This window comes from Podarcis raffonei, chromosome 8 (assembly GCF_027172205.1).
Source record: "Podarcis raffonei isolate rPodRaf1 chromosome 8, rPodRaf1.pri, whole genome shotgun sequence".
Taxonomy (NCBI): domain Eukaryota; kingdom Metazoa; phylum Chordata; class Lepidosauria; order Squamata; family Lacertidae; genus Podarcis; species Podarcis raffonei.
Window position 1 is genome coordinate 75,200,715 of NC_070609.1, and position 12,639 is coordinate 75,213,353.

The 12,639-nt window shown below is 41.8% G+C and overlaps 1 protein-coding gene across 14 annotated transcripts in view; it reads left to right on the forward strand.

The window, feature by feature from the left end:
• Positions 1–12,639, forward strand: part of KIF1B (kinesin family member 1B) — a 140,360-nt gene that overhangs the window by 8,608 nt on the left and 119,113 nt on the right. For all 14 annotated transcript variants that reach the window (XM_053400916.1, XM_053400902.1, XM_053400904.1 and 11 more), the window contains exon 2: positions 2,333–2,512. In XM_053400916.1, coding sequence (XP_053256891.1) covers positions 2,407–2,512 — 106 coding nt within the window. In that variant the 5' untranslated portion in view covers positions 2,333–2,406. The remainder of the gene's footprint in view (positions 1–2,332; positions 2,513–12,639) is intronic.

A 12,639-nucleotide genomic window follows, 5' to 3' on the forward strand; every position in this document is an offset into this window, starting at 1 on the left:
TTCATTTTTGGAGGGGAAAAAGTGTGTCCTATAGGGCGAAAAATACGGTACTTAATGTACCTTCTATGATATTACCAGAAGTTTTTTGTCCATTAATCCAAAGTGCTTTTAGTTCTGTTCCAAGACAGCTGATGATAATAAAAGACTGTAGAAGGCAAAGGTTGTACAGTATTGCAGTATTAACATTCATGCATCTCTGCTGTCTTCATCTCTTGGTTTGTAACTTACGGATTTTTGCAGACACACCTACAAGCTAATGTGTAACTTTCTTGTTTTGATGTGGCATGAGGAATTGTGAGTTAGCTAGCAGCCAATACTCGTTTTATTTGGTGGGTGGGGGAAATGACCTGTCTCCTAAATGTATAGCTACTGTGAGATATAAAAGTTGTCCAGTTAGCTATACTACTCAACAGTGGCCAAATACCTGACTAATAAGATGACACATCCAATTCCTTTATTTCACCGTGCAACCTGTCTTCACCATTGTGAAAGGGGGCCATAGTGTGAAAAAATATGGGGGTGCAGTAAGGATTCATTTAATCTTTAAAAGCAAACCTACCTAGTTTGCACTTTCTAAAACAGTATGTGAACTGAAAAGCAGCCATCCTTCAGGATTTGCATTTCTTTGCATTTGCCTTGTATACTCCAGGCAAGTAGTGTGTACAAGAATGCATAGACTAGGGTAAAGTCTATATGGAAATAACATGTAAAAATGCATTCTGTTAGGAAATGAATTCTCCTTTACAAAAATGTTTATATTAGGCAGATTTGTATGCAAAAATGTCTATTTCAGGATAAATTTGTTTGTTTCAAATGCACCATGAACGGTAAGCCAGAAATAAACTGAGAACAAACTTTGGTTTGTTTATGATTTACTGCTCATGGTTTGTTTGAAAGAAACAAACCATGATCCAGGTTTGGAGGACATGAAAAGTCATTCTATGGCTTGTTTGAGTCACGTGGGTGCTACATGGGAGGGGAGAAGCCACATGATGACTCACGTGTTAAAGGAGAAAAATGTTCACAAGTAAGCTATGGTTTAATACAAACAGTGGCTTATTATTTCTAAGGGAATGCAGCCCTTGACAAGAAAAAGGGCAAATCTCCATGCCCTAAAGCAAATCTCTCTCTGGGAGAATCCTATTTTAGGCGCTTAAAACAAAGTGAACAATATCCTCAACTGCCTCCTGATCACAGTCTTTACTTAAGAGAGTCTAGTACAGTATATCTTTTGTCAATGTAGGCTGAACTGAAGATAGCATCTCAAAATGAAGAGCTGTAGAACGTTTTCTCAAAGGAATGTAATGTTTAATTCATAATAATAAGGTTTACCACACTCTACATTCTTTATAACATAGTGCCATTGTGAAAACTGGGTATTGTGGATGTCCAGTTGTAATTTTACAGGTAGGCCGTCTGTGTATAATTTTTTGTATATATTTGTGTATAAGATGTTAGATGTTTTTGTGTCAATAACTATGAATAGCCTTTAGTTGGATGTCCTTTTGGTGTATCCTGCGTTAAACGAAGCTCAAATTATTTATTTTTTCAATCAAGGAATAGCAACATAGACCAGAAAAGGACAGCCATGTCAGTAAATAGAACAAGTTAATAAAAGGAGAGGATGCTAAATGATATCTCCAGTCTCTCCGTTAGCTGATTCAGGATTAGTTGTTCTCAAGCCTATCTGCGGAAACACAATAATTTGCCCACAATGTACTCTCTCTCCCAGCTAAACTGCATTTTTCGCTATGGCTATTTGCTCCTGGAACTTGGTGATTTGGGCTATTTGCTTTGTTAGCCAGCAGCTGCGAGGATAGAAATGTTTCAAACAGAAACCTGCTTCCCTCCCTCTTTTCTACAGAATCAAGGAGGGAGCTGTTTTCAGGGTGACTTCAAAGGCAAAGCCACCTCAGCATGTATTTTAATTTTTATATACTCTGTGAATGGAGGAAATCCCTGGGGTTGTGTAGGTTTCTTTTAAGCTTTCCACATGTACTGATAAAATGAACAAACAGCACAAAGAACGGCTGTCCTTTTAATCCCTCTGAGTCAGGAGTGATGTCAGTTTGCAGGCTCCATGTTTTCTCCTTGAGGGAGGGGCTGGAAACAATCATTTCCCCCTGAAAGCTATTACTTGACAGTGGCTAGCGAGAAAGAGGGTAACCCTGGATACGCTCGGCCTCCATGAAGCCAAAAAATATGAAATTTGTCTGTAGGGGGGTATCTAATGAGCTAAGCTATTATCCTAGCAACCATCAAGATGTCTGGAATGTATTTTCAAATCATTGAATTTTTTTCTCTCTCTCTCTCTTTCTCTCTCTCTCAAAAGATAACTCCAGGAAAGAAAAAGCTGTGGAAGTCCTTCGCTCATAATTTCTGGAGTACACACAAGAGAACTGCAAAATGTCAGGCGCTTCAGTCAAGGTGGCTGTCCGGGTCAGACCCTTTAATTCCCGAGAGACCAGCAAAGAGTCCAAATGCATCATACAAATGCAAGGCAACTCAACCAGTAAGTTTGGTGCAAATCTTCAGATGGAGTAGTTTTTCCTTGATGAGATTCTCAGTAAATTGGTTACTGTCTAGCTTATGTCATTGACAAATGGTTCATTTAAGGAAATCCTTTCTTTCTGTATGTCTTGTGATAGTTTTTTTTGAAAGGCATTATAAGTTGCTTAAATGCATTTTTGCTTATTAATACTCTTTATCTTACTGTGGATATGTCAAAAGCAGAAACGTGATTTGGAGACTTCCTTCTCTTTGGCAACATTGCACGATCATTTCTGTATGAGTTTCTCTTTGGATATGGCAGAATGGTTGTCCATTATGCATGTGTGTTTGCTTGAGAGGAAGCTTAAATGCCTTTTGGTCTGTGGCTCCATTTTTGTGGCTTCCAGAAGGAGTGTAACAACAGCGATCATCCAGTTTGCAATTTATGGGGTAATTCTGCTATCAGTAAGACAGGTAACCAAGAGGGAGAGAAAGCTGAAGTATTGCTTAGCAACCAGACAGAGTAGCATGATGTTTGCTGAAGTAGCACATCCCCTGATTCTGAGAGTGTTTTCTGCTGTATGTTAAGTTGAATGACTCCTTGCTATGTACAAGGCCTGAATTGAGAGAGACAAAATCTCTCAAATTATAAGTTGGTTGTAGTCAGTTTCCCAGTAAAGTGTTATCAGGAGTACTTTTCTCTCTGAACTCCCATCTGTGTTATTTAAATGAATTTGTTTACAATTCCATGATTAAAGGTGTCCTGGTGTTGTTGTTTTGTGGTCTGGCAGTTTGAACCCCTGGTACATACCTGTCATCATAGATATAACTGTCTAAATGGTAGTTTTCAAGGAACAGAGTTGTAAAGAAATAAATGAACAAGCTCTGAGGATCAAGCTGTAGCTGCTTCAGTAGGGAAAGGCTTCGTTTGCATCTTTCTATTGAACTGATTTTGCTGGGAATGTTCTGACCTGCAGCCTTTTGGGGAACGTCTCCAGGCAGACAAAAGCAAATTGAAATAGCAGGTGGTCAGACTTAAGTCACTTCGACCCATTTAATAACTGTGGGAAAGTAGCATTAGAGATATCCTGGAGCTTTTGTCATCTGAGGGTGGGCTTTTCTAGTGTGCTATTAGGTAGGAATTATGCAAGGAATGTTCAGAAAAATGGATCTTCTGAAAAGGAGAAAGTGGAAAGGGAAGAGGCTGCTTTTCAGGCGGTAATGGGGGGACTGTTTTCACACGCTTTTACAGGCTCTTGTCTCCCCCCCCCTCTTGTGTTCTTACTGAGCGGCATGAAGGTGTGTATAGAAATATACACTTCTTTAAAAGGAGTCCATAACCTCTAATCCCAACCTTCCCCCCCCAAAAAAATTACCATGTGAATGATAGCAGAATATCTCCTGTTCTAGCCTGTCCTGGGTGTGTGGTGTTGTATCTAGTCCATGTGCTGCAGTGGTGAACAACTCCTTTCAGCCTGAAGACTGTATTCCCTGGTGGCCACCCTTCTGAGGGCCACATGCCAGTGGTACGCAGAGCTGAGGCAAAACAGGTAGAACAGCAAATAGGAATTTTATCTTTCATTTCTACACACACTCACCCATCACTCCTCTCTAGCCTCCATCCAGGTGAGTGAAGGACATTATATCAGAATTCAAAGGCACATTCTAGCTAGGCAGAAACTCTCTGGGTGTGATGCAGGGGCCAGTGAGGGGTGGTGGTGTGTGGCCAGGGGCAAGACAGTTTCAGCATATTACAATGATTGTGGCTCAGCTGCACTGGCTAACAATTAGTTTCTGGGCTTTGAATTATAAACAGTATCTCAAGGACTGCCTCTCCCCATATGGACCGACTTAGACACTGTGATCATCACCTTGAGGCCGTTTTTCATGTGCCTCCTTCACAAAAGGTCAGGAGGGTGGTAACATGAGAATGGGCCTTTTCTGCATTGGCACCCCGTTTGTGGAATGGTCTCCCCAGGGTGGCTCTTCTGGAACAAACAACAATAACACCTAGAGTAGAACATTAGAGGTTTGTCTGATTATTGGGAAATTGGGAGTGGGGTGAGTGCTTGGGGAGATGTATGATTTAATCCAGCATGGGTTGACTCCTGTGTTCTGCTTTTATAACATGCCAGCTATGCATTCTCTTTGGGCTGAGCTTGATTGGGTTCCTAGTTGTCTGTCAGTAATAAAAAAAATTAACAAAGTCAATTGACACTGAAGTGACATAGATTATCTCTTTTCTGGGTATACTAGTTGAATATTGAACTGTAATTTTGACTAAATCTGCGTATGGCTTTGGCCTGGACTGAGCATAACCATGGTTTGTTTAACAAACCACATGTTAATCATGAGATATTCCATAATCTAAGAAGCCACGGCTTGTTTCTACAGCTTTTGGTTTGTTGTCCAGCTGCTCTTTCCTCAGTAGTTTGATGAACGTCTGGGGTGTAGTTGTCAAACAAACCCATGGTTAAGCGTGCTGGGTTCACATGCAATGCTAACCCACAGTTAAGGGAAACAAGTTTTGTAAGCCACCAACAAATAAGCTCCTAATTGGTTGGCAGTTAGAAAACCATAGTTACACTTTTGGGCAGAGTTCACACATAATGCTAAGGCCTAGTTTAATATATTGTAAACCAGGTGTTTGTAAATATTTTGTTTAGAAAGAAATAAAAGTTCTTTTCTGTAGTTTCAGGAGTGAGTGAGACAGCATTCTACAAAGTCTAAAATGTACAAGATACTGAGAAGCCCATGAAAATGCCATGCTATTTCCTGATAAATCTTAATTAGATAACCAGACAGTTTGTTCAGCCCATCTTGTAAGGGCAGCTTAACAATTGCTTGGCATGTTGCGTGGCATGCCTATGCATTGCTAAGGACAAATAGACATTTAGAACTGTTGGAGATACTGGCTTTCGACCAGGAAATGAAGTTGCCTCCTCTAGCAAATATGCATGGATTTAAATATTTGGAAGTTGCCAATACAAGTTTCCTTTGTCCTTTTTGAAAGAGGGTGGTACAGCTAGAATTTTACAAGCTGTCCTTAATATTCTATGGAAAGCAGTTTTTTGAAAATATCTGTCCTCTGGTATAATCCACCCTGTTTAAACTTGCAGGTGCAATTAGGATTCATACAGGCTGTAATGTTTCAATGCAGGTGAGGCTACATCATGGTTAAGCCACGGTTAATGGTTTACCATGAATGCGCAGTAAGCTGTGATCCCTGCCTGAAGTGCTGTGTCTGAACTGGGAATCATGGCTTGTTTTGCTCCAAATAAATGATGTTCTGAAGCTGAGAACAAGGCTTGGCTTCAGATCATTTTATTTTATTAAACAAAACAAACCATGACCCCAGTTTGGCCATAGCGCTGAGCCAGGGAGTTGTGGCTTGTTGCTACTGCTCACTAATGGGGAGGAATGAAGCAGCAATGATCTGGGCATTCACAGCAATGCCTTAACCGTGGTTTAATCACAACATGCAAATGCAGCCTTTATCTCCTTTCTTTATCTTTTTTTCCTTTATCTTTTTTTCGTGTGTGTGTGTGTGTGTGTGTGTGTGTCTGTGTATAGAATTGAATAGTGAAATCCTGCAGTCCAGCTGAAATCACATGTACTGTCTGCATTAAGAGGCTGGAATGTTGGCAGCACGCCTGGCCTGCTTGCAGGGCGGTCGGAGCTGATTGCAGATGCTACACAGCAGAAAGTTGCTGTCATGGAGGATATGGAAATGAGAATGGGTTTGTGTTGCTGGTGGTGGTGGTGGTGGGAAATGGGGGGAAAGCTGACAGCAGAGGTGCCAACTTGTGAGAGAGATTGAGGAACTAAAGTCATGTCAGGGGGCGGAGCAGAACGCCTCAGCAGCGCAACTTTAGTAGCCAGAGGTTCCTCCTTCACCTCCTGCTGCCACTGCCACCATCCAGGGGCTGCATATTCCCTCCTTCGCAGCAGCAGCAGCAGCAGCAGCAGCAGCAGGAGGAGCCAGCCACTGAAGCTGCGCCATGCTTGGCTCTTCAGTTGGCCCTGAGTTTTTTGGACATTGCAGGGGCCTGGCCTCCCTCACAAAAATATTGGGGAGTCTAAAAGGGTTGGGCCCCCAAGAGTTGGTGCCCCTGACTGGCAGTGGGGTTGCATAGTTGCTTCTGGGGTTGAGCATTTCCAGCTTTATACAGCCAAAACTAAGTTATTTGCAGACTTCTGAACTGCCTCAAAGCTCCAGTATCTATTAGGGCTAAAAGGAAGAATGGAACCGCAGCTGGTTTCATGGAGGCAGTTCTTACAGGTGAATGGCTGTTTACCAGCCTTCCATGATGAACATTCTTAGGCTATGTTCTCAGAGGATGACTTTAGCAAATCTCATCTATTTATTGCTGCTTTGTTCTTGATGAGAGCTGGTGCAACACAATTCTTTATAGCAGGTGTTGCCAACCAGGTGCTCTGCAGATGTTTCGAATTCTAACTCCCATCAGTCCCAGCCAGTATGGCTGTCTAGGAGGGTTTTTTTGGAGTTCATGTGCTTCCCTCTCCTCTTCTGTGAGGCAGGCTGTAAATTTTTTTGTCCAGTCAGGCACACTGTAGTTTTATCATGGTTTGCAGGGTTCATCACAAGCTGTAATTTGTTGGTTCAAATGAAATGGACTTACATTGTGACTAGAAACTAGTGTTCTGGTTTGAATGGAAAGTGCAAACTATGGTTTCTTCATACTTGGAAGGAAGTGAAGGAATGGTCTTGTGCAAAGACCTCTTGAAGGCACATTCTCATAGTGCCAAACTATGGATCAGTGATACATTTGAACAAGTCCTTTGTGTAGTGACGTTTCTGGACTGCATCTCCCATTACCCTTGGCCATAGGCCATGCTGGCTGAGGCTCATAGGTGTTGTAGGTCAATAGCATCTGGTATGGACTCCCTTTTTGTTTTGTTTCCTCCTTTTAAAAAGGCACATGAAATGCCTGTCATCCTTAGCTTTGATGTTCATGTAATTGTTAACAGGATAGGGGCTGTTTCACCGATTCAGCAAGTCTCTGTCTATCATGAAGAGAATTCCTTCCTCTTTGGAAAGCAGAACAGCAGCAAACTGTGGGCTATCCTAATGGCAGTAATTCTGGTGCCATTCTAGTGATTCAGCTTCTGGCTGTTCAGTAATGTAATGCACAAAAACAACCCCAGCCAATTGGAAGGAAGTGTTGTTCAGTCATATGACGGCAACTGGAATAGTGCTCCACTCCCAAGCTATTCCTTTTTTATGATTAGTGCCTGAAATTGGTTCCAATGTTTGGGGATCCTTTTAAGTCTTGTTTTCCTGAAGGGTTTGCTGCATTAAGCCTCCACAGTTGAAGAAACTCCTCCTCTTCCTAGTAACAGCAGAATGCCTCCCCAGAACATTGAGTAAGATTTTCTCCTACAAAGGTCAGCCATCAAGCTTCCTATTTGCATTCTAATCTCTGTTTTTTGTAGCTGTTCTTAGATTGCTAATACACTTTCATCACAAAAGGGCTTGGGCGCTGAGAACTCATTATTACAATGAACAGCAGTATTTTTGACAGTGCTGGAAGCTGCAGCTGATTAAAGTATGTAGTGCCTTCATGTTACAGTTCAAAAAAGTCAGAACTGTTTGCCCCAAATCTAGAAAGTCAGCGGAATATCTATCAACCTACCTACTTACCTATCAATCTCCCTCCACCCAGAGGAGTTACACATTTTGATATTTTCTTTATCTAACTGCCATATTTTCATACACCACAAAAGTGTCCCTGAAATAATGGTACTCTATCCTAGTTTACCAGGAGCAATATGGAGCATGTTGGTTTATTTTTCTGTAGATATAATTGCCTGATGCTGCCATTGTGTTTAGTAAATGCATGTGCCATCACATCCATCTCTATCTTTTCACTGGTGGACTGACTTTTAAAGCTAGTTTCACTGCATTTTTGTGGTTTCTACCCTGCACTGCATTCTACCTTGCATTTGTGTGGTTTCTACCCTGTAGCTGGCTCTTAAGCAGCTGGCAAAGCATAAAATACATGGCTGGATGGTAGCACAACTAACTTAAGTTCCAGTGGATTTCAAGCATGACTTAAATTTGGATTCTGCCCAGTAGATTTCCATTATGAATGCAATATATACAACATAGAATCATAGAATTGTAGAGTTGGAAGGGACCCCAAGTGTCATCTGGTCCAGCCCTGTAATGCATTAATCTCAAATAGCTCCTACATGACAGATGACCATCCAACCTCTGCTTAAAAGCCTACAAGGAAGGAGAGTCCACCATCTCTCGTGGGAGTCTGTTCCACTATCAACCAGTTCTTACTGTCAGAAAGTTCTTCTTGATGCTTAGTTGGAATCTCCTTTCTATGCAAGTTCTGTGGTTGGTTTTCTACTTTTGTTGTGGAAGTCCTGAGCCATTTCTTGTGCACTTGATGGGGACAAATAAACTCATTTACAACTGCAAGCTGGGTTGATAATGTATAAATCCCATTTGTTGTTTTTTTTTTCATTAAATATTTATTAGCATTTTCAAATAGCACAGAACAAACAAAAACAAAAAATAAACAAAACAAAAAACACAAAAATACATAACATTCAAAACTAAACAAAAAAAGAATAAAAAAACACATAAAGTTTCTAATACTTATTATTCTTAACCTTATTTCTCAGACTTCCTCACACCTCCCCTTCTTGTATTCCAATTTAAATTGTCAGTTCAGCAAGTCCTTAACTTATTTCTTTACCTTAGCTTAAACATTTGTTCTAACATATTATTGCTTTCCTTTACTTCTTTTTTCCATTTCTTCAATTTATTTTTAACAGCCTTATTTTCAATTAATTTAAAAAGAAAAGAAACCAATTTTACCTTATTAAAATTACACATCAACACTTATACCTCATTAATTATTCTTAAACCTTTTTCCTAAAGTCGACCAAAATTTCCCTTCCACGATTTACCCAATTTCCTTACCACTAACAAAAAAAATATAAAAAGCAAATTATCCTTATGTACCCTTTGGATTCCCAACCTCCACCCACCCTTTTCCCGGTTCCAGTCCCCAACCAATATCCATCAGTCTTTATGTTATTTATTTAGCCTGGAGATCTCACATCCGAGGCCCTTATATCTCTCTCAGTTCCTTTCTGCCGGTCTCTTTGATAGTCCTTGATGTTAAACCCCAAGTCTCGGAGGGGCTCCGGCCCAACAGAATCCATGTTGCTTCCAGCCAGTCCTCCATACTTAAAGGCAAAGCCTATGGGGTGCTCCAACTCTTGTTTCAAATTTCTTTCAGATCCAGATGTCCCCAAAGCTCCAGCTTTCACCAACAAATTTGTAATCCTCAGGTCTTCAGATCTCCTCCAAAAGGGATCTCTCCATTTTCCAGACTCCCATTCAGACCAGGCTTTCCACATCCAGTTTTTATTGTCCTTTTTAATCATCATGTCAGGCCTCATATTGTAACTCTCCTTTGACTCCTGCAAATCTCCTGCTCCTCCTTCATTTTCTTCAAAAACAACATATTGCTCCATCGTATCTACACTTTCAGTTTCATTCATTTGTTCAGTTGAATGGGCTTCCTGTTTCAAGTCCTTATCAGGCTCAAAACTGTTGTTTACTGTCCAGTGTAGTAGTGATACCTTTGTAGACAAAGCATTGTACTCATCTTGCAAGTTTCCCAAGAGAACGAGTGCTCTGTCCAATTCTGCTTGGATTTTACATGCTCCAGCCATTTTTGTGATGTAATGCCCCTATTACCCCTCTAGGGGGATTTTAGTTCCTTAATGTTCCTTTCAACTCAAAACCAAAAGTCCAGTTATTTTGTATCAGCCCTCCTTATTTTCAACAAGTTATACCAAGTAAACCAGCAAAAACAGCAGAAACAATGTTCTCTTTTTCCAGCTGACAACTAGCTGACTAGCAGCTCACTTGACAGCTGTCAAAATCTTCAATGCAACAGGCTTTCTCATAGGACGTTCCCGGGTCTCGGGGGGGGGGTGAAATTTCAGCTCCCAAGATTCTTTTTATCCTCCAGTAAATCTTCTTATAGTGTCAAAACCGTGAAGTCAGGATCTTTCATTAAAAAACAAAAAACAGATTCTCTCGACCTTAGCTGCCCAGTCCTTTGTTTTAAATTATTTACAAAGGGGGGGGGGTGAACTTCCTTTTTAGCCCCTTCCCGCTCGTTCCAAATCCAAAATTAAAGATTTTTAAGGTTCCAATCTCCGTATTACTCACGGGTTTATATTTTAGAGTCCAATCGGTCTTGGAAGAAGTTGGCGCTCTCTGTCAATGGCTTGCGGCTTCACTCCGTAGGCGAGGGAGTACTCTCAGCACCACGCCTCACCCTGCCTCCGTTCCGAAGCCTTTAAAAAGGCTCCGTCGCGGATTGGGGGGGCGCAAATGGTGCCTGCCGAGTCTCTGTGTTCACAGGCATCCGCGCCTGTGATTTTAAGGGTCTCCGCTTCGCCGCAGCGGCCAGACCCAGACGCTACGGAGCCGATTCCCTCCGGAGCTCGGAGGGAATCCGCCATTAAACAATGGCGCCAACCCGGAAGTCTGTATAAATCCCATTTGAACACAGAATTAAACTAATTAAACGTGAATTTTATTTCCCTCTCTGCAGAGAGATCTTACAGTATCCTTTCCCCATATTTTATGCTGTGTTTCATGTTATTGGATCATCTGTGACTTGAGCAATGGGATTGCAGTTCTCCAAACCCCTTTATCCCATTGCTTAAAGCAGTGTGGTGGCCCCATCTGTCAGGAGTAAACCACAGATGCTGCCTTTAACAGATTGTGGTTTATGAAGCTGGGAAGGCATGAGCTCTCGGCTATATGGGATACTTTGTTTGTTTATTTATTTTGGCTTGGAATGTATGCTCTTTTCTATCTTTAGTTATTTATGAGAAGGACCATATAAGTGGTAGCACCTGGTTTGCATGCAAAAGATCCCAGCTTCACTTCCTGATGTCAGGTAGATATTTCAAGTGAATTGAAATATGTCTGTGGAGGCCCTTAAGAGCCCTCATCAGAGTAGACCAGTCTTCCCCAACCTGGTGCTCCAAGATGTTTTGCACTACAACTCCTATCATCCCTCACTTTGATGCTCATGCTATCTGAGGCTACTGGGAGTTTGAGTCCAGAGCAGCTGGAGTGCACCACGTTGGGGTATCAGGGAGTACACAATGCCAGGCCATGTGGATGAATAGTTTGAGCTGGTGCAAGGCACCTTCTAGTGTCTCCCCCCCCCCCAATTTTCAGTATTTTCAAAGGGGACCTTAAAGTCTAATCCATTCAGTCAAATGGATGTGGGGAAATGTGCATTGCCACCTAAAATACCTTGATAGCCACTCATCTTGCCACCAAAGTTGGAAGCATCCAGAGATGGGCTTCTGATGCGGATCTCAACCACTGGTGCATTTCACTGCATACAGAGAAATGGAACAATAACATTCCACATTCTTATCTGCTAATAACCATAGACATGTTCACATCACAGGTGGCTTGGCACCAGTGATCTTTGACATTTTTCTTCCTAAGAAGGTGGTGCTTACAAGTATGGTTGAGAAACCCTTGGGAATCCAAAAGACACTAACCAGGGACTTGAGATCTTGACCACCATTGGCCATATATCAGGCAGTGGGCCAATGCTCAGTAAAAGAGCATCAATTTTGCATGTAGAAGGTCCCAAGTTCAATCCCCAGCATCTCTGAATCGGACTGGAAATCTTCCCTGTGTGAAATGATGTGGAGATAGTTTCAGTCAGTATGGGAAATACCGGGCTAGATGGTTTGACTTTGTCTGAGGCAGCTTCCTGTGTTCCTACTGCTTAATCGGAGACCTGTCTCACTAGAACAACCCTTGTGGCTGGATGGCTGAAGAAATAAAAGTCACTTACCCCAATACATTTTTCAGTATAGCTTAGGAGAAAGATTTCCCAGATGGTGGTCAGAGGTTTCAGATGGCAGTAGATACTTGCTCCCACTAGCCTAGTGGGACAGTCAGGGGGAAGAAGCCTAATTCAGTTGCATCCATGCCACGAATCCCAGAGGCACATCACTTCAAATATCAACATTTCATGTCTCTCCTTGGATGGAGTGAGTGGCTTGACAGCTAGGCAAGCCTCAGAGGAAGTTGTGAAGTTCATTCAGATCAGT